This window comes from Sinocyclocheilus grahami, unplaced genomic scaffold (genome assembly GCF_001515645.1).
Source record: "Sinocyclocheilus grahami isolate Dianchi unplaced genomic scaffold, SAMN03320097.WGS_v1.1 scaffold259.1, whole genome shotgun sequence".
Classification (NCBI taxonomy): Eukaryota; Metazoa; Chordata; class Actinopteri; order Cypriniformes; family Cyprinidae; genus Sinocyclocheilus; species Sinocyclocheilus grahami.
Genome location: NW_015505438.1, coordinates 2,316,269 through 2,338,779, shown reverse-complemented (window position 1 = coordinate 2,338,779; position 22,511 = coordinate 2,316,269). Strand labels below are relative to the sequence as shown.

The 22,511-nt window shown below is 36.4% G+C and overlaps 1 protein-coding gene across 2 annotated transcripts in view; it reads right to left on the bottom strand.

Annotated features, from left to right (window-relative positions):
• The window catches only part of LOC107599003 (voltage-dependent R-type calcium channel subunit alpha-1E-like), a 146,413-nt gene that overhangs the window by 4,457 nt on the left and 119,445 nt on the right, over positions 1 to 22,511 (bottom strand). For both annotated transcript variants that reach the window (XM_016290489.1, XM_016290490.1), the window contains exons 24-47: positions 21,195 to 21,254; positions 20,975 to 21,081; positions 20,615 to 20,626; positions 20,400 to 20,496; positions 18,343 to 18,503; positions 18,016 to 18,150; positions 16,800 to 17,001; positions 14,829 to 14,993; positions 12,298 to 12,408; positions 12,032 to 12,124; positions 11,666 to 11,776; positions 10,503 to 10,568; positions 10,261 to 10,352; positions 9,922 to 10,090; positions 9,510 to 9,637; positions 7,415 to 7,511; positions 6,623 to 6,728; positions 6,427 to 6,534; positions 6,104 to 6,204; positions 5,720 to 5,826; positions 4,722 to 4,851; positions 2,748 to 2,876; positions 1,839 to 1,983; positions 1,331 to 1,506 (exon numbers count right to left, since the gene is read on the bottom strand). In XM_016290489.1, the coding sequence (XP_016145975.1) occupies positions 1,331 to 1,506; positions 1,839 to 1,983; positions 2,748 to 2,876; positions 4,722 to 4,851; positions 5,720 to 5,826; positions 6,104 to 6,204; positions 6,427 to 6,534; positions 6,623 to 6,728; positions 7,415 to 7,511; positions 9,510 to 9,637; positions 9,922 to 10,090; positions 10,261 to 10,352; positions 10,503 to 10,568; positions 11,666 to 11,776; positions 12,032 to 12,124; positions 12,298 to 12,408; positions 14,829 to 14,993; positions 16,800 to 17,001; positions 18,016 to 18,150; positions 18,343 to 18,503; positions 20,400 to 20,496; positions 20,615 to 20,626; positions 20,975 to 21,081; positions 21,195 to 21,254 (2,808 nt within the window). The remainder of the gene's footprint in view (positions 1 to 1,330; positions 1,507 to 1,838; positions 1,984 to 2,747; positions 2,877 to 4,721; positions 4,852 to 5,719; positions 5,827 to 6,103; positions 6,205 to 6,426; positions 6,535 to 6,622; positions 6,729 to 7,414; positions 7,512 to 9,509; positions 9,638 to 9,921; positions 10,091 to 10,260; positions 10,353 to 10,502; positions 10,569 to 11,665; positions 11,777 to 12,031; positions 12,125 to 12,297; positions 12,409 to 14,828; positions 14,994 to 16,799; positions 17,002 to 18,015; positions 18,151 to 18,342; positions 18,504 to 20,399; positions 20,497 to 20,614; positions 20,627 to 20,974; positions 21,082 to 21,194; positions 21,255 to 22,511) is intronic.

The following is a 22,511-nucleotide window of genomic DNA, read 5'->3' as shown; positions in this document are numbered from 1 at the left end:
TATCTATGGGCTGCTCTTTCAGGGTGCCACGAGAACCCCTAGAACGGTATTCAAGTGTGTGCACGTTATGCTTTGCCCACTTTTCTAAAATCCACATAAGTGGTAAGTGTGCACGTTTTGCCCACTTTTCTAAAATCCAGTATGGTAATAGCTACGCGCAAAGACTTTGTGCTCTTTCTGAGTGGTTTAAAACCCTGGTTCCGCCTTGGGCACCACTCCTCCTATGTATCCTCTGGATACCTACTTAACAGGGTGTTGCTACTAAGGGTCTGTTGAGACAGTTCCTTCAACACATACAAAGAGAAACGTGCGGTAGCCCCTGTGTGACAGGCCAAGACTAGTATGATTCTAGGCTCTTGGTCGTATTCCCTTAAAGGAATCTATTTCTGATTCCAAGCCTTGAGCTCAACCCCGGGATCAGTAAACAGTCCTCCATAAAATGTGCTGCACACATCTGGATATTTGGGTTAAACTGTTCTGGAACAGTGTTGTAAATACAACTTAACCACTGATTTGTAGTCGTGTCCTCTTTTGGAAGACCAAACAAAGTAGTTTCGCTTTCACAACGAAAAACACAGCGGCCTAGCGGAAGCCCCGGCTTAGCGTGTGCTGAGGCCGGGCTAGAGTGAGCTGAGGCGGCGGGGTTGAGAACGGAGCAGCCGGCGGATGCGACGAAGGTGCGGCAAGCACATGTGACGACCCCGGGCTTCGTCCACGGTGAAAGCCGATCCGGCGATCCACAGCACTAAGTTGATGTATTCCCTCAGTGACCAGCACGGATCAGCTCTAGGCATGACGAAGCGGATATCGTCCTCTTTTGGAAGACCAAACAAAGTAGTTTCGCTTTCACAACGAAGCACACAGCGTCTTCAGGACATGGCAGAAAGTGGCAACAATACTACAGTGAGAATAAAAGTTACGCCTTCTTTCTTTGCGTGAACATTTGGGCGGCGTTATGCAAATCATCCCACATAGTGAGGTAGATATGTGGGGGCGTGTTAGAACGAGCCGTTTTAGGTAGGTGTGGCTGACTCTTAACTTTTATAAAGAATATCTCTTTGGATTTGAGACTTTAGTCTTTGCAACTTTACAGATCTTCTTTATGCACCAAGAGCTTGTAACACTCCAAAGAGAAAGGAAAAATTGAAATCGCATCATATGACCCCTTTAATATTTTTTGTGGAAATCATGATGCATTTCAGGATTCAGGATTCTTTTATAAATAGAAAGTTCAAAAGTTCAGATTACAAACACTTAGCATTTCCTTTCCATAGCAAACACTAAATATTCTGCCAGGTCAGAGGGTGTGCACATGTGTTTGTGTCCTCACCTGTCTGAGGGTCGTGTGCTTCCTGCCCTCACTGGGTGATTGAGAGTGGCGTCTCTCCTGGGACTGACTCCTTTCCTCTGAGTTGCAGCGAGACACGTCTGGAGACAGCAGGTGTCTTCGCTCTTTAGACCGTCCTCTCTCTTTGTCCACTGGCTCCCGCAGGTTTGACCTGACAGCTGCACATGCACAAGTATAAGCACATGTTAAGACAAGTGCAGACACAAAAATACACATAAATGTGGCTATAGCCTGGGCATCTTCATAAAGCATATACACATGTCCGATATCAATCCTGGTCCTGGGGACCCAGCAGTCTGCACATTTTGTATGTCTCTCTTATCTGATACACTCAATTTTTTTGAGCTCTCAACTGATGAGCTGATGATCTGAATCAGGTGCGTTAAATAAGGGAGAGACCCCCAAGACCGGGATTTAATAATGTTTTCAATATTAGTATTGAATTGGTACCAAAGTACCAGTGCTTTTGACATCCCTACTGCAAACTGACCTCTGAAGCTTCTTTGCCTGGGTCTTTCCAGTCTGTCTGGGCTCACCCTCTCCAGCGAGAACTCTTCCTGCCAGTCACCATTCACACACTGATCACCGATCGTGGAGAATGAGCGCTTCATCAGTTTGCTCTCTGTAGACACCTGCTGTACATGCACAAAATACAAAAACACATAGAGAACAAACAAAACACGCACACAAACCCCAAGACCATCAACAAACAGAACACAAAAACAGAGACAAAAATGAAACAGATTCATATTATGCTGTAAGATTTACACATTCTCTCTTTGAAACCAAACATAGTGACATTAAACAATGTAAATGAAATGAGTTTCTATATAAAAAAAGTTTCTGAACTGAGCTCTAACAAAGGCAACCACCACCTCCTTACATTCCCTGCTGGAAAAAACAGGTTGGTCAAGCTGGTTAAGATGGTTTGTTTCTGGTAGCTGGTTACACCATAGGTCCCTACTAAATTAAATAAGGTGGTCCACCAGTTTTAAATAGTTTTAAAAATTAAATCATATATAATATTAATAATTATATTTATATATATATATCAATATTATATTACTTTTATATTTATATAAATGATCAACACTAAATAATCAAATATATTTATATAACTAGAATATTTTCAGAATTCATATTTTAAACACTATGATTCCATATTAATATTCTCAGAGGTTTTGCTACATAAACATGTTACCAAATCAAATCAGAAGCTGGTTTTAGTTTGAATTCCCAGCAGGGTTACACATTACATTCCCACCAAATCACAAACTACACCTTTCTATTCACTGCTTCCATTCTCTCTTTGGGATCAACTGCAACGCTGACGCTAACCACAGAGCAGATTTAGACAGAGCAGCTAGTTATCGCTAGGCTATGCGAACACAGGTAGTACCTGTGGCTCTATCGCCAGGCGAGGCATGGAAGAGGCTCGGATAGAGATGCCTCTCCCTGGCACTTGCAGAGGATCGACCTGCATGCTAGTGGGGCACAGCGCACTGCTAAATTCTTTGTGCTCGGGCACCTACGCAGTTAGAAAGAGAAAAACCGGGGAGGAGGGAAAGACATTCAGTCCACAACACTTAGTAGCTCTAAAGGCCCATTCACACCAAGAGCGATAACAATAGCTATAACGATAACTATATTTGCGTTCACACCAGCATTTCGTTTTTTTTAAGCTTACACACTCCAGTTTTAAAATGAACGTACAACGATGTAAGTGACCAGCTGTTGTTTTACGTTTTGCAAAGACACCAAAACGTTTTGCAAAGACACTGAAACTGATATCCTACATGAGATAAAGACGATAGAGTTAAGAGAATCCGTCACTCTGCTAATAGAGTTTCGCATTTGAAGACAAATTTTATTACTTCTGTATTAGTGAGTATCAGTTTTTGCTCTTGCATTTACATGGCTTTAACCAGCAGATGTCTTCAGCATGCCTTGTTTTGAGCATATCAGTAAATCTAGCTAGTGTAATCTATTTGATTTGACATTGAATTTAGCTAATGCAGTCAATGTAGCGGAATAGTGCAACTCCAAAGGAGGCAAGACAATGTTGTCAAAACTAGTGCTGTATACATGAGGTAGTTTTATGTTTTCATGTTACTCTGTTTGCTCTGTAGACCTTCTCCGCAATGTCTTCTGCTATTTGAATGTGCAAGTCCTAAATTCAAGTCTTTCAGTGTTTTATTGTTCATCAGCTCTAAAAACTATTCTGAAATTGATCCCAACAATATTGTTTTCCTATATCGTTTTAGTTGTGGTGTGAACTTTGCTATTCTCCTCAATTTAGAATGATTTTTAGAACTTAGTTATCATTGACGTTCTTGGTGTGAACAGGCCTCAAATATCATCGCATTGCTAGGAGTGGACATAGAATAAAAATGCAAGGTTATGTACTAAAGTCAAAATAACCTGGCTAATCTTATACTCCTTTTTAGGAGCAAGTATTTATTTAAAGATAAGAAAATATAAGCTTATATCCAAAAATGTCATAGAGGAAAAGTAAAGTGGCAAGAGGGAAGCACCATAAGCACAACATAGAGCCAATACGTATAAGCAACTCAAAGGGGGTGTAGAAAGTTTCAAAGCAGAAGCCACACATATTGTGCATACACACAAGCGCTCTTGCAAAAAAGAGTTCCAAGCATAAACCCACTTAAAATCCCATAAGACATCTAGTGTTACATCACAGTTCATGGCAGAGAGGCAAAGAAAAAGCTACCAGGAGGGGTAGAAAATAAGAGTACAGATAAGAGCACAGAAACACATCTAAGCTTGTGTATAACTGCTCACTGGTTATATAAGTGCTGGAAGTTATCTGGACCTGGCAGTCTAACCTTGAGAAACCACATCAATAAAGGCAAATAATAAAGGGATGACAACAAAGCTGCAAATGTGAAAAGAAAATGAGTTAGGAAAAGTAGAAGCATAATGCAGGATTGTGAATCAGGGAGGTGATGTCCATGCAGATGACTTTCTGATAGATTAAATATCAATGCCAATTACAGTCTGTGCTTTGCAAATCATATCTCAAAACTAAGACTCTGAAAATTTTGTTTCACTTTTCTATTCCTAAAACTTTTACAAATTGATCAGTGTCTGACTGTGTGATATTCAGACCCTGTTACCATTTGTATCAGTTTTCCAAACTGAATTATTCATAAATCGCTAGGGAATTGACTGAGAATGAGCCTGAATTCACATACAGTTTGAGAATTTTAAATAGATTGTGAATTTGAATGTTGTTTCAGTAACAAAGTAGCTATCAGGTATTTCATGCACATGTATAAAATAATGAATAAAACACATCATGCAAGACATGTCAAGGTGAGATGTATTTCTTTGTGTATTTAGTTTCTCCTACCATACTCTGAAGGTGATACTGGTGTTGGTATTGGTATTCATCCCTCTCTTCCATGCTGTCTTGGGCCAAGGGCTGCATGAAGAGATCTTGAGGGGAGATGGGACTTAGTGCCACAAACCCACCTCTACTCCTGAGGAAACAACAGAGAAACTTGTCAGCTATGCTCATGTTGGCTTGCACCACAAATAGGTTGCAAACTATGGGTCCAAACATCGTTTTATGTATGTTTTATGTTTATGTCGAAATAAGATCTCAGTTTATAGCACAATTCATTTCAAATGTTTGCGACATTGCGATTGAATATAATTAAAAAGATCAAGACCTCAAGCTGACCCAAGCTGGGACAGGCCAAAACGATCATTTTAAGAAGGGGGATATAAACATTTGATGCATAAAAAAAACTATATATTTTTTTATTATATAGCATAACATGTAACCGATAGGTAAATTGTATATTATGTAAAAGTATATATAACATTTTAATCTTTATTACAAAAATTGTGATTGTGAAAATACTGCACTGTATTGTGTATATAAAGTGTATATACAGGAGCAGACCAGGGTTATTATTAACCCTAACCCTATAAGCTAAAACTAAAACCATAACAAAACATTTTCACTACTTAAAATATACATTAACTGAAATATATTTCAGCTTGTTGCCAAAGCAACATTTCTCATTTGAAATGATCATTTATTTTAATTTAATTAATTTAAGCTGAAGTACTAAAACATCAAACTAAAATAAACTAAAACTCAATTATATAACAAAATATTAATATATAACATATTAAAAAAACTAATAAAAATTACAAAAACAACAAAAAATTACTTAACTAAAAATAAAATGAAAACGGAAAATATGAAAATAAAATCTAATTCAAAATCTTAAAAACTATATTAGTATATCAATGATACTAAAATAAGACTGGTTCAGACAAATAAAGGGTGAATGTACTGTAAGTACACACACACACACACACAACATGTACAATTACAGGGCAGATCCTGCACTGTGGGACAGGAATGGCAGAGCTTTGGCACTGCAGAGAATGTCCTGTGGCAGTGAAGATGCATCCATGCGTTGGAACATCGGTGCATGTTTCTGCAAGACAACATTAGATGGTCAGCACAATCTTTCCAACGACACAGTGATCCAGTTCCCCCAAAAACAGTACATCTTTTTCAACTTTAGGAAGTTTACACTTCAAATTGAGATATAAAGGTTTTTTTGTTATGCGTCTTCTTTAGTAAAATGAACAGCATTCTATACAGTTAGATATATGGCATTGGCAATGTCAATGTTGCAAGCTGATTGAATAGGCATGAAAAGTCTTTAGCTCTGAAGTTCTAGTGCTGTAGAAAATAAAAGACATCTTTACCTGTTCCTCAAGCTGTTGCCGGAGCTTCTTAGCTTTGTTCTGCTTGTAGTAGTCCATGATCATCATGGCTGCATAAATCTTCCCAATGGTCATGTCACTGGCTGGAAGAAAGATTTGTTTGTTGTGGAAAACTAAGATTTTTATGCCGGCTGCAAATTATACTCTTTCAGGGGCGTTAGTGGGCGCCCCTAGTGGCCAATAATGGCGCCACAAACTAAACTGTCAAGTTCAAGGTGAATTATACTCAGAAAATGTAAATAAAATGCTGTTAAATCTTTAAGAAAATATATATATATAAAAAAATTCACACTCAGTTCTCTCACCTTTGTGGATGGGTACAAGCAGATCAAGAGATTTCTGGGAGAGGTGTGCCCAGATGACACTGATTTCCTTTTGCAATTCTATGTCCATCTGACCCCTGTCCTCACCCCCTGATACACAAAGACCATTTAACTAATACTACTGTGGAAAAAAAAGACAAATCACAGGATGTTTGATCTTTTTTGCAGTAGTGGCAACCTCGAGCGATTTTAATGTCCAGCGCGGTGCGTATCAGGGCCATAAGAGTGGAGGTGAAGTGGACGGACATGTCTTCATCCACTGGCATGTTCATCAGAACCAACCGCTGAGAGAAAGTCACCATAAGGGCAGAAGACAATTGAAACACAAGTATTGCAAGGCTTGGGAGTGAGCATATTTTTAAAATAGTGATCTAATAGTCATCTAGGTTTAGTTGTCTTTTAACTTCTACAGTTAACACTAAGAAGACGTCACAACATCAGATATTCATTTCACACAGTTGAAACACATATACTGGACAGAGACAGATTAGAGATTTATGCATTGAAATTGTAAAAGGATCACACTTTATGAATATGCCCTTTGCAATATGTCTTTAACACTGGAATAAATGTCAGGGTAATGACAGTGTTTTGAAGACGTTAAGGTGACATATTCAAATAAAGTATCATTGGTGGATGTACAGGGACTTCACGGTAGGATGATTAAAAGACAATGACAAAGAATAACAATAAATATGTATTGTAATTATTTGACATACAATGGTCCTAAAACCCTTAAGTTGTTACTGCATTAGAAAAAATAAAACCAAGTGCAAACTTTTAGCTAACTTGTGTTTCACAAATCATTCTCACTTGGTTCAATATGCTTTTACATAATGCAAAGATACAGAATTCATATTCTTTTAGTTTAAAGTGGCCAAATACATCTTCAGGACACTGTAACTACGGCCCCGAGCTTGAGCCTCTTGAAACCAAGCAGACGTCATTCAAATTGTAATACTGCAACTACCTTATACGCCACTTTGGAGGGGCATTTCTTGCCCAGGCCAAGCGGTGGCGACATGCAGGTCAGCATCTCGTACATATCAGTGTAATGAATACGGCCACTAGGAGGGGGCAGTCACCAGGGGCAATGTGATGAAGAAGAGGAGGAGGAAGAAGAATTGGGCATTCCCAAGGAACGAGGGAGGAGAGGAATATTGGCGTAGAGGAAAAAGGAAACAACAGAAAAGATAGAGGGAGAAGGAAGAGACAGGAAAGGGAAGGTCATTTTAATGTTTCATACTTAAGAAAAGAAAAACTGTCAAAAAGGGAAACTGATTAAACATAGAGGTGTGGTCAGGTGGAGGACTTTCTATGCAATGCCGGCATAGAAGAGGCTAAAGGAGAGAAAATATTAAAACAGCCAAAGATCTGATGAGTCAAGCAGGTGGATCTGAGGATTTGACTGGCTGTATTATAAAAGGAAGCACTGCTATTATAATAAATTAACACACAAGGAGCATTGTGCTTAGAGTCAGAAATTAACAAGGGCTCTGGTTAAAAATGGCAGCAAAAAAAAAAAAAGTAAAGACTTGTTGAAAATCAATTTTTTTTATGTATGTGTGTATAAATAATATTTATTAAATATAATACATACATATAAAAAATATAGTGAAATATAAAAATACTAATACTATATGTGTGTGTGTGTGTCTGTGATTAAATGTAATTTATAAATATAATATAAAATATATAATTGTTTTATATAATGTGTTAGATTAAATATATAAATTATTTACTTCTAATACAAAATATAAAATGGTAACATGCATGTTTTTTTATAATAAAAAAGTTAAAAATATGCCCACATAAGGTAAAAACAGCCAAATAGCAAATATTTCCCCTTTAAAAATAAATTTTAATATTATTTTATTAATTAAAGTTAATTTATAAAGTTAAGTTAATGTAGGTCAGGGGAGAGATGAACATAATGTTCTCTTGATTTACAAACAGGTGATGCAATGGCGAACATGAGGAGTCTGCCCTCCTCTAACCTAAAACCCACATTTATGCAATAATGGTCAATAAAAGCCCCAAATCCAATTCAGACACAGAGAGACTGAATCCCTACTGACATCCATTGGCAGTGTTAGATATTATTTAATGGAGTTCACTGATGGATGGCTCTCAGTGTTATTAACTGCAGCAGTTATTCACACTTCAGGAGCGGCACACGGGCCAAAGGGATGAGTTGTCTCTCTGTGCGCTGAGCTCTTGTCTCTGCCAGTCTTTGACCCAGTGGAAAGTAGCACTGGAGTAGATCACGGAAACGAGAAGGGGGTGAGGGGTATTATCTAGAGAAGGAGTGGGGAATGATAAAAGGAGAGGAGGAGAGAGAGGCAGAGGGGTAGTTTTTTTGTGGGTGAGCCAAACCTTGCATGCCACCCTGTAGGGACAATTCTTTCCAAAGCCCAGTGGAGGTGATATTGTGCGTACTACTTTGTACATCTCCTTATAGTGTAGTTTTCCACTGGAGAAGGAAATACTGGCCGTTAACAGTAAATTAGACAACTTCGAGATAAATGTAGTAGGAGTGGTTATTTTTCATGAAATACATTTTAAAGGGGTCATACCATACATTAAACCAAAAACCATCATGATACAACTATTCCATTTTACACCCTTTCTCTGAATAGTAGAATCAAACTGCTGTAATTTTGCAGCTGTAATTTTCAAAATAAATGCTCAGACAACCATTTTCTGCAGGTTAGTGTCAGTAAATGAGGTCCAAATAGTGTAATTAACTCTTTAATCTCATAAGACCAAAGAACATGTGAAAATTCCTCATGATATGACCCCTTTAAATAATCCTGTAAGGTTACAAATTAGTGTAAAGAAAGAAATAGAAACATTAATGACAAAGCAAATTTCCCTGTACATTTTTTAAAAATATGACATTCATTAGGCATATGTTTAAAAAAAAAGGTAAATAAACAATTGTATGTATTTATAAATACCTTATAATCAATTAAATATTGTGTTGCAGAATGAGAAAATAAATATTTTTTGACATCTGTGATGCATGTGATCAACTGAATGGAGTGGAAAGCTGTATCTCTCACCATGCTGCACGGTCATACTCTCCCCAGATCCGTACAAACTCATCCAAGTGGTGAGGACCAAGAATGGACGAGTCACGTGTCAGGTACTCAAAATTATCCATAATCACGGCCACAAACAGATTTAGCATCTAAAAGAGCGTTAGAGATGTGAAAATAGAGACAGCGAAATAAACAGAAAGCAAAAAGGTATTCAGAGTGAGCTTCAGAGTGTTAAGCAGTGGTGGATATTCATGTTTTCAATGATACTAGTTTCATTTTAATCAAAAAATGTTTTAATGTTTTTTTTTTTTCATTTTAAAATCTCACCATATATATTTTATGTGCCAAAATATTGGATTTGGTGTGAATAGGTTCTGAGTGTACAGGTTTGTAACGCTGAGTATTTGTGTCATTAAAATGAATTGCGTCTCACCAGAAAAGAACTGAAGAAGATGAAGGAGACAAAGTAGAAGTATGCAAACTCGGTACCACAATCTTTTTTCTCATTTGTTGTTGAGTTGTTGAGAGACTCATCTTTTTCACATTCCTTCTCTCCTAAACACGATAACATGATTTCCTGCCATGACTCACCTGTTGCACTCCTAAACACACACACACACACACATTAATATATATATATATCATAAATTAAGTCACATTTATTCATCCCCAAAGGGTGGACTGCTTCATTGTATTAGCTTTCAAGTAAAATAATGAACATGCCATAAAATGTAGCACCCATTTTTTACAACAAAAAATAAGTTAATCTTACCTAAACAACAGCATGAGTGCACCAAAAAATGTCTTAAAGTTATTGTGTTCGTTGATATGGCTTTTTGGATTTAGCTTGATGTTGCCGAATACCTTTAGTGAAATTACAAACACATAAAAGGTGTCCGTCACATTTTCAGGCGTAACGAGGTAAAGTAATAAAAAAGGTGGGGAAAAAAACAAAGGAAGAGCTAGACAGAAGAATATAAAAATGGACAGCCTGGGGACAAAGACAGCCTTTACCTGCATGCCAATGATGGCATAGATGAAAAACAGCATGGCGATTAGCAGACAGACATATGGTAGAGCCTGTAAGACAAATCTCATGTTAAACACTAAACTCAAAAATTTATATTAAATTATATTTATTTACATTTCCTGATGAGAATACCTGTGCTTGCAAAGCATTTCAAAAATAGTGTGTTAATGTTGTAGGTAAAATAACTCTTTCCATTAATAAACTATGTAACCCAGATGCTTCATAAAGACCCATCATTATTCAATAATGTGCAAATATTACAATTACATAACTGCTGGTAGTTACTGAATAGCAAGAACAAAAGATCAAAGCTTACAAAAAATACAAAGCAAATTAAAGTTGAAATTATCAACAAAACAAAGGTTTAATGGTTTAAAGTGGAAGTAACATTTTGTAAAAATAAAAAAAAAACAATACATTGCAAAACTTTGAGTGGCTTTTATGAAACTGCAGAACAGCAGAACTCTGAATCTATTCTCTAAAAGAAAATATTCTATAATAAGCATCTTTGGTTCAAATAAAAGCAAACAGAGTTTTTAGATGTCAAGAAGAATAAGGCCCCGATCAGACAGAACGCGTTTTTCAGGTTTGAAAACACGAGGCGCACCAAACTGCCTTTTTTTGATTTATGAAAAGAGCAGTGCGCTGCGTTTATTCTTATGTTGCCAGGAAACTATGGAATCAGCTGTCTTGTCAGTCTAATCAAGGATTAGCACGAGCGCTCTAAAATCGTTGGTTTGCTGTTAAGTAAACTGTCATATTAGCAGAAACTCGAAAAAAAATACAGCCCTGCGACAGCCACCATAAGTTTCTCTTCCAACATTGCAGTCTCCGGACTTCTCAAGCAACTGTAAACTTTCGTCACCACAATGGAAGGCCCGCCTCTCCATTAATTCCATTGGACAATAAAAAAAAAACAAACAATGAAGCCGGGCGCTTTTCTGCTCCAAGCACTCCTACAAAAACGTGAGGCGCAGCTGGCGTCTAAATCGCGAGGTGCCCGGGGCGCATAAAAAGCGCACATAATGCTCACTGCCTATAGAAAACAATTTAAAAAAGGTGCCTCTCACTGTAAAAAACGCATTCTGTCTGATTGGGGCCTAAGGTATTTCAATGTAGTGCTACTGCAGTAAAAGCCATGCCTGACCTTGAAAGACTGGACAAAAGTCCAAAGCAGAATACGGATGGTGTAGCCCTGACGCAGAAGTTTAATCAGCCGAGCTGCCCGGAATAACTTCAGGAAGCCCATATTAAAACTCTGCAAACCAATCAGAACACAGAGGTGATTGTTTATGCAAATAAATACTGGACACAACCCAATCTGAATTCAAAGGTCACTGCTTGTTGAAATAAATACTGAGCACATAGCAATCACAATCTCCAGCACAAAGGAGCTTGCTCGTGCAAATAAATACTGGCTAAAAAGCAATTAGAATACGGATGTAATTGCTCATGCATATGACTACTGCCCACAAAGAACACATACTGTATATGAGGCTGATTGATTTCTCACTTTTGCTGTGTGGACTTTGTCAACCACAATTTCAGTGATGCTTCCTAGAACTGTGATGAAGTCAAATATATTCCATGTGTCTCTGAAATAATTCTGAAAGATATAAAAGTAATAATGAATGCTAGAAATGCATTTCATTGTATATATACAGTATATACTGTATATGTACAGTGTATATAAATATATATATAGAGAGAGAGAGAAAGAAAGAAAGAAAGAAAGAAAGAAAGAAGGAAAGAGTTATCATATTTCCAGTGTTTGCTTACCATAATACCAAATGCCAGGATCTTGAGAACACATTCCACAGTGAAAATAACAGTGAAAACAGTGTTGAAGTATTTTAGTACATTGTCATAGCCGTCAATAGGGTCATGATGCTGATAGAAAGCAAAAAAGAGAGACAAACAGAAAGTTTTAAATTTTTTTCAACTAGTTTTATATGCAACTTATTTTTACAATTTACATATCTATCTATCTATCTATCTATCTATCTATCTATCTATCTATCTATCTATCTATCTATCTATCTATCTATCTATCTATCTATCTAATAACCACATCCTAGCAAACACTCAAAACACCTTAGCAATTATTTGGTAATGTCCTAACAACCACCCATAATGCCTTAACAACTGTCTAGCAACATACAGTAACACCCAAGCAGCAACAGGCTTGCAACTGCCACCCAAAACAGCTTAGCAACCAGAAAAGCACCAAAGCAACAAATGAGCAACACCCAGCAACCACCTAGAAACCATGGCCATTGAGTGAGAGAGAGTTGTGGCATCTCCATTCACTCCAATAGACCATTTTGTTTTTTATGGCAATGGTGGATCATGGAGCCTCTCGATAGTTCTTGGAACTTATCGCCAAATACTATACTGCACACTTGCAGCAGAAGAGACCATTATCTGGGACAGTCTACTGGATTAGTTATTATTATCATAAAATAATTTCTCTTAATGCAGTTTCATCTATCGTTGTGTAATTCGAGAAAAGGCTTATTTTGAACTTCCTATTGGTGTGATCTTTGTGGAAAAGTGCAAACACCGAAGTATGACTATATCACTTTTTTTTGTTGCTGTTGTTGTAGTCTTTACAGCCATATTTACAGCCATATTTAGATTTTTACCCCTGCAAGGACATTCAGATGATGCCAACTCTGAATCAACATACAAAATGTTTTTTTGTAACATTACTTCAACACAGTCACATTTGATAACAGATTTGTAATGTAGAAACTTTCATTTACAAGGACAACATGCTATTTGGATTATTAGAAATGTATTAATAAATACACTGCTGTAAATAAGTGAATAGCAAAAGTCAACATGCATAAAATATGATTAAATGTGTAAAACAATGTCTTACATTTTGATGTGAATATATTTATATATTAATACTTGAAAGGCACATAAGAATTGAAAACATTAAAGTATAACTATTTAATTTAATCTTATATTTCACTTATTTGCAACAACGTGCCATTAAGATTAAGTAGACCCTCAGTAACCATGACTCATGAGATTAGTAAAACCGCAATGAACATTAAAACTTGATTGCACGTGACTTGAAAAACAACAACAACAACAACATAATCTTTAACCACTTTAACAACACTGATATAATGTGCTATTTAAATGTTATAAATAAGCACATTAATTGGCTACAGTCAGATGACCAAAAATTGCAGTTCTGTCTCTCTCACTCTATGTATTCCAATTTTTTGCCATGAACTTTTGATGTCTATACGGATCAGACGACGAGACGATCATAAATTTCTGCCTAGCAATGTCTTGGCAACCACTGAGTATATCAACAGCTTAGTGATACAATTATACAAAGCACTGAGAGCCAAATTCAAATCTTTCTTAAAACTGCCCAAGTATTCAAACAACTTAAGACCTAGGCCTAATTACAAAACAGACCATCCTTTTCTACTAATGTCACTTGTGCTGTGCAGGCTTACAAATAATGTTAAGCAATAGCCAAAGCTATTTATAGTAAGCATCATTTTACACATATTCAATTCTAGAGCCATTCTAATGTGGACACCTACATTTCACGATCCAATTAAAACCTGGATGGATGCTAGTATGCCAATAAAGCACTCTGAAAATTGAAACTGAAAACTAAATTAATAAGACAGAGAGAAAGGAAGCTGTTCAGACTTCAGTACAATAGCTAAAAATATCTGTGCTCTATTACTCTCTCTGTGCTTCAGTGTTAGGCAGACCACCGCAGACATGATGACTAGTGGAGGCCGACCTCTAACTGCAGGTGAAATTAGTCACGGTAGATGTCAGGCTAAAGCTAATGAGGAGAAGTTAAATAGTAGCTGGTGCTTCAGATCAATATTTAATAAGCTGTGACTCATGACTGTCTGGTTTTCTAGCAGTATCACAGACCAGGGGTCACCAGCAGGGGCTGAAAAACAGCTAAATCAACCCAATTTATTTTGACAAATACACCTACAGAGAAAGAGGTATTGTCCCAGGAATACTCACAGGCTTAAAATAAGTTTACATTTAATTTTAATAACAAAGACATTTAAAAGAATAATATTCCTTACATTTCTGTCATTATATTTAAGAGATAATGTACAGTTATTACAAACAAACCCTTTCAGCTTCAGCATAACTCAACGCAAAGTGGAGGGAAGGTCTTTTTTTTTTTTTTTGCATGGCTACTTATCAAATAAATTAATAAATAAGTGGAGGAAACAGTGATTTGAAATTATTTTTATTATGGTAAAAGAAAGATCACAGTGCAGCCACATAAAGAAATTCCTCCTTACCTTCATCATGAGAACGAGGGTGTTAAGGGCGATCATCGTCAGTATGGTGTATTCAAATACAGGAGACACCACAAAGTGCCACAGCCGGAACTGTAAGGTCTGTCTGTTCTGGGGCATGTAGCGAGTCAAAGGTTTGGCACTGATGGCAAAGTCGATGCAAGCCCTCTAAGAGAGAAATATACAGTAAGAATATTTCTCGAACACATTTGAAATTTGCAAAAGATTACATAAAATCGCTTGCACTTTTCTGCACGATTAAGGTCACAATGTCTGAGAAAAAAGCTAATATGACATTATTGATAGTTAAAGGGATAGTTTACCCAAAAAATGGTTTCAGGTTCTACTGACTTCCATAGTATGGACAAAAAATGCAATGAAAATGGTAGGGCTCAACCTGTGCAGAGCGCATGCCTTTTTTGCCCTTACACTCCGAAGTGCCCTTTGTTTGTTGGTGCTGTTTTTTTTCTTCAATAAATCAATGCTATTGGTCACCCTTTACGTCTGTCTGTCTTGTTTAACAAATATTTAGCCAATGAAAGGTTTTAAAAAAAGCTTGTGACTAAATCTTGTTGGATCCGCTCAAACTGTCAGTAAAACCTCATAACTCCACCCCCTCTATCTTGACTGAATGAACTGAAGTTCCACAGCAGCTGAACGAAGTCTTGCAAGGGTAAATAAAGATCTTGTTGTTTGAATAAGTACAGCAATACCAAATGTATTTTACAACAGGAAAAACCGAGCGCCCATATAGCTACAACAAACCTGTTGATGAAAACGTAATGTGATGCCGCCATTTTAATGATGGACAAAATGCACATTTGCACACATTCGCTGGTCAAAACCCCCGTAACTGCATTTGAGTTTGACATAATGCGACTGAGTGATCCTCATAAAATATATTTCTAAGAAATTTCTTCTTTGATTCATGATTGCTGATACACTTAATTTCTTAACATTCTTATTATATGGTTGCATGGTTAATTCATGTTTATGCTGTTAATATGCACGTATTCACTAGCTAGCTAATTTTTTTAATCTAGTATTCTATACTCTCTACTCGTCTTCACATGTATAAATGTAGTAAAACATTTACTACAGTAATGTTGTAGTAACTAAAAAAACATTACAGAATCAGATCACTGTGAAATCTTTATATTTTATCATACAGTATATATATATATATATATATATATATGAAGAGTTTATTTGCTAAATAAAATCATGTTTTTATTATGTTATCACATTTTTATTGTGTTTTATTGTTAGTTAGCTGTATTTTTTAGTTATTTTTTTTACCTAATCAAAATAACCCAACTGCAGTTTGATTGAGATTAATTGGAATGTACAATAAAAAAACAAGATTTTTGAAAATTAAAAAAAAAGGAGTTATCTGTTTTTACAAATGAACTCTTCATATATATATATATATATATGAATAGGACTATTTAATTTGCCACTAAGACCAATAAAAAAGGGGGGTGGGGGGTGCCCTTTTTCAGTTTCAGCACATGCCCCTCAAAAGGTCTGTGCACGGCCCTGGACTCTCTCTCTCTCTCTCTATCTCTATATATATATACTGTATATATATATAGCACCAGTAGATTTATCTCTGAGTTTTGCTATGAATGATACACATGCCAATTTCAGAGACATTAGCTTTGGGTTGATAATGTATAAATGCACATGCACAATATTTGGATGTCAAAATAATGTCTTGAATCTGGAGCACTTTTCATTCAAAAGGTCCTTTGAGACTGCTGAAGCGAAGAAAATGAATACTTCTTAGAAAATCACTCATGTCGTGTACACAAGAGCCAGCGCTCTGATAAACATTCAACAGCAAATCACATAAGAACATCAAGATTTTTCTTTATGTTGCCTCAAGTATGTGCAATTGCTTCTATTCACATTACTACACACATGCACTTGGCTGGATTTGCAACACAAACATAAAAACGGGAGAACAGTAACCTCGTTTTTCTCCAGACTGCACTCCTCCATCATTTTGTCACCCTGCTCTTGGAAGGTGATGATGATGAGGGCCACAAATATGTTGACGAAGAAGAAGGGAAACACCACAAAATAAATGACGTAAAAGATGGACATCTCCATTCTGTTTCCCTGACTGGGACCCCGGTCCTCCTCGGTCACATCCACAGAGTGCTGCAAAACTCTACAATGCCAAAGAATCTAATTACAGACTAAACTATATACATTTATCTATGCTATATTATATTTGGACACATTGTGGCTGCCAAACATTAGTGGAACAGGTGAATAGTTAATGTGACAAATCACATCTGTAGTTACTCTGCAAGGACACCTGTCTGAACTTGAGGGGAGCTGACTTCATACATTTACAACTACTTTAGAGTAATTGGTTTAAAATCATTGCAAAATGGCTCAGAAAAGTGAAGTTAGTGCTCTAGCAACATTTGTTCAAATATGCCACTTGATTTGGAAGCCACTTGTCTTGCAAGCAATGTTTTTTGCAGTGCAAGTTACCTCTAGAATAGTGGCTCTCAACCGGGAGGCCGCAGCCCACTATGGGGCATCATTGATTCTCCAGAGGGCCACGAGAATTAAATGTATTCATATCATTCATTAATTTCACAATTATTATGTTACATTAAACAATTAACAAAATACCAAATCTCTCCGATGTATTCTGTGATTTTTTCAGAGCAGCCCAAGCCATTTCTTTCAGTGCTGTGAAATACAGACTGAACAGTGGCTCAAAACACCTAACCACTGCAGGAGCATATGATACGCAAATTACAGCTCTTGGTTGGATAAAACAAACCAGCGTCATGCTAGTAAAGTTTTGATTGATGACTGTAATTGAATTACAGTAGCATACAGGAGTCGTACATTAGGCACACGTGAATCTGTTATTATTGATGTACAAACAAACCAGATTTAGCAGAGTAAGTACTTTTAAGTTGTAAAGAATGTCTGCCGTGAGAATCTTTTTTAAAAATATTTGCAAAAGAACATTAAATAAGGGGGGGGGGGCCTTTGGAGTAAAAAATTGAGAACCACTGCTCTAGAAATGCATTTCTGAATTAGCAGATATCAGCACACAGCTTTTAGAAAGGTGTTAAGTATAATGCTTATCTTCTTAAGGTTTAATTAGTTTGTCAAAATGATACAGTGTGAAAACATATATACTAAAGTTGGCTCTTACTGCGGCCACCCTTCCCCAGTGGATACAGTGAAGAGAGTCAACAGAGCCCAGATGATGTTATCATAATGAAAATCACGTCTCTTCCACTCTCGTTTCTCCTTTTTCTTGTCTTTGTCATAGTCAATGTAGTAACCCCTATAAAGCATTAAGAAAAAACATTTCCCACATCATTTGCAGGGAAGATTTTGTGCTCCTAAAATGTCATTCTTCTATTCATAGCAGCATTGACATTTTCTAAAGTCTTCTCAGAATTGAATAATGTCTGAGCAGCTTTAAAATTTTAGAATTATATTTAGAATTTATATTGCATATGTAATGGGCACCCACTTGCACTCGTCTTCTGTGTCCTTGGAACTGTCGGTACAGTAGTAAAATTTCCCTTTGAAAAGCTGCACTGCAATGACTGCAAATATGAACATAAAGAGCTTGTAGACGATGAGGATGTTGAAGACATTTTTTAGCGATGTGACCACACAGTCAAACACGGCCTGCAAATCAAAAAGGGAGAAAGACAATGAGGTATAATGACAATTGTATTAGTTGTGTTGTAACTTTATTGTTATTTCAGTTTTCATTTTGGTAATTTTAGTAGAATGCCAAGGCAACATTTCTAATTTTCTTTTCTTTTTTGCATTTACATTTTTCTTGTAATATTCATATTTAATTTTATTTTATTTTAATTGCACAAAAATATGGACTGACAAAAATCTGTGCATGTAAAATTGACCTATTTGACCATTCTTTGGTGATATTATAAATATTTTAGTTGACTGTTGTGCTAAAGTGTTCTTGTAATGGTCAGTACAAAATGAAAGCAGTTAAAAAAGCAATCTTTTCCCAGATGAGAAATTTGCAACCCTTAAGTCTCCAATGAAATTAGCTTTGCTTTAGAAAAGCAGCTGTCCTTCTGTCTCTTAAATCTGTCTCTCACATTTTATCCCTTTGCCTTTTTTTCCCCACACATTGCTGGCTCTTTTTCCACCTCTTACACCATGTCTCTCTCGTTCTTACATACACAAACCCAAAATACACAAACACACACACATACACACTGAGAGCTCTGTCAGACATGGCAAGAGAGTTTCATCATTTTCCCTCTTATTTGATCTCGTTCTGCTGCTTTGCTGACCACATTTGTCAAATAATCAACTTCAAGTTATTCAAAATGAGCAACGCAGATACACACTGTTCAACTAATCAAGCATTCAACTAATTGCCTAATCCAATAATGTCTTGCAATTCAACAAAGATTTGTACCTACACACACATTTTTAAAAATCTTTATTTTTAAAGAGCCCTCTTATGCTCACCAAAGCTGAATTCATTTGATCAAAACCACAGTAAAAACACATGATCCTTCAGAAATCATGCTAATATGCTCATTTGTTGCAAAAGAAACATCTCTTATTATTATCAATGTTAAAAACAGTTGTGCTGCAAATACTTTTGTGGAAACCATGATCTTTCTTTTAGGATCCTTTGATGAATAGAAAGTTAAAGGGGTCATATGATGCTGCTAAAAAGAACATTATTTTGTGTATTTGGTGTAATGAAATGTGTTTATGCGGTTTAAGGTTAAAAAACACATTATTTTCCACATACTGTACATTATTGTTTCTCCTCTATGCCCCGCCTTTCTGAAACGCGTCGATTTTTCTGTCTGAAAAAGTGAGGTGTGCTCTGATTGGCCAGCTATCCAGTGCGTTGTGATTGGCCGAATTCCTCAAGCGTGTGACGAAAATGTTACGTCCCTTACCATATTGTGATGCCTGCAGCACCCACACGTGACGACCCCGGGCTGGACTCCGCTTCGTCAACGGTGAAAGCCGATCCGGCGATCCACAGCGCGAAGTTGAAGTATTTCCTCAGCGACCAGCACGGATCAGCTCCAGGCATGACGAAGCGATATCGTCCTCTTTTGGAAGGCCAAACAAAGTAGTTTCGCTTTCACAACGATGCACACCGCGCTTTCACAACATGGCGGCGGCGGCAACAATACTACAGCGAGAATAAAAGTTACGCCTTCTTTCTTTGCGTGAACATTTGGGTGGCGTTATGCAAATCTTCCCACATCGTGACGTAGCGTAGCGTGTTAGAATGAGCTGTTTTAGGTAGGTGTGGCTGACTCTTAACTTTTATAAAGAATATCTCTTTGGATTTGAGACTTTAGTCTTTGCAACTTTACAGATCTTCTTTATGCACCAAGAGCTTGTAACACTCCAAAGAGAAAGGAAAAATTGAAATCGCATCATATGACCCCTTTAAAAAACAGGATTTATTTGAAATAGAAATCTTGTGTTTAATTTCTTTTAAAACAAACAAACAAACAAACCTTTTGACCCCTGACTTGCGAACGGTTGTGTATTCCTTTCATGTTCACATACCTTGAGTTTGGGAAGTCTTTTAATAGTCTTAAGAGGCCTCAATACTCTGAGAACACGCAGTGATTTGATGGTTTTAATGTCTCTTCCTGTGTTACTCCTGTATAGCATGAAAACATATATAACTAAACAATAAAAAAACTGTCCTAATTCTCATGTACAAATACAAACACACACACACTATTATATGGCACAAAATCACAAGAGAATGTGTTTACCCCATCACATTTCTGCCAGATGCCGTGAGCCACAATCCACAAGAAGACCAACAGAGAAAAAAATGAGAAACAGACGGGCATTCTGAACTAGAGAGCTTCTCAATGAACAAAGAAATGCTTTATACTTACAACACAGAAAAGAGAGCATCAACTAACATCAATGTGTCAAGAATTTGAAATGTCCGAATGTTTTTCCTCACATAACTCATGTAGTTGTCACACGGCATTAATGGAATTTGAAGATGAATAACAAAACATTTGAGCAATGCAACTAAAAAGCTTCATCAACATATTTCAGATTTACCAACAGAATGCTAATTTACACTTGTTATATCTCATGTTTGGATTCATTTGACTCACGTGAGAGCAAAGGCCACCAGAGCTCCCACCACAACTATGAAGTCCAGAATGTTCCACAGGTCACGGAAATAGGAGCCATCATGTAAGATCAATCCCTGCTCAATCATCTGAGAAAAATATGATAACAACATACATAGTATATTTATGTTATACATTGCATATATACATACATACTGAGGAACATACAGCACATGAAAGCCAGAACAATCCATGAACTTACCTTGATTATCATTTCAAATGTGAAGACACCAGTGAATACATAATCAAAATAGCGCAGCACCTATTACACATAAAGACAGTAATCCAAAAAAGATTACAATGTCAGCATTAGCAAACAAGAAAATACACGAGACTTATGAGACATTAGCACTGTTTGCCACTGACTGCTAAATTTGAACAAGCCATTGAACAAAGCAATGTTGCTATTTTCATTGTGGATCAACTGCCAACGTCACAGCACTGACATTACCCTCACTGTATAGATTTAAATACAAGTTTGTGCATTTCTGAAAGGGAAAGAGGCGACATCTTCAGCTTCTTCAACATCGAGAACATAGCTTATGTAATTTGTTTACATACACACAAGATCTCATCAACTATTACTGGAAGAGTCTTAGCATGTAATTAGCTGTGGTTTTATACAGCTGGTGCACTGTCACTAGGGAAATTTAAAACCTGCAACAAAAATCTAATTTCCATTAGCTTGCAAACTATGCCAAACACTCCATGACCAACAGGGAACAATATCACAGGACCAAAGAAACTCAAACATTTATCTACTGTGAATTTATTTATATTGTCAAAAATGAAAGATTTTATTTGGAAAAAAAAAACCTTTTTTATTTATTCAAAGTAACAGACATTACTTTGAATAAATAGAAAAAAAAATTAGGGAAAGAGGCGACATCTTCAGCTTCTTCAACATCGAGAACATAGCTTATGTAATTTGTTTACATACACACAAGATCTCATCAACTATTACTGGAAGAGTCTTAGCATGTAATTAGCTGTGGTTTTATACAGCTGGTGCACTGTCACTAGGGAAATTTAAAACCTGCAACAAAAATCTAATTTCTATTAGCTTGCAAACTATGCCAAACACTCCATGACCAACAGGGAACAATATCACAGGACCAAAGAAACTCAAACATTTATCTACTGTGAATTTATTTATATTGTCAAAAATGAAAGATTTTATTTGGGAAAAAAAAACTTTTTTATTTATTCAAAGTAACAGACATTACTTTGAATAAATAGAAAAAAAAATTATCAACATTTTTAAGATTCAATTTCCTATGCATGCATTATGAAAAGTGTTAGGTCAGCATTTTTTTTTAAAGATGACAAATTAATTTTTAAAAGCACAATATTCCATTTAGTATCTCATTTAATATGAGGTTATGAAACTTGCATGCATTGTAAAAGCATAAATAAATTACAGTTTATAGTAGTTTTAAATATAACCTGTCATACTGCAGAACATGAAAATTATCCAAAAATATTTGTCATCTAATGATGGGTAATGTTTAAACTAAGT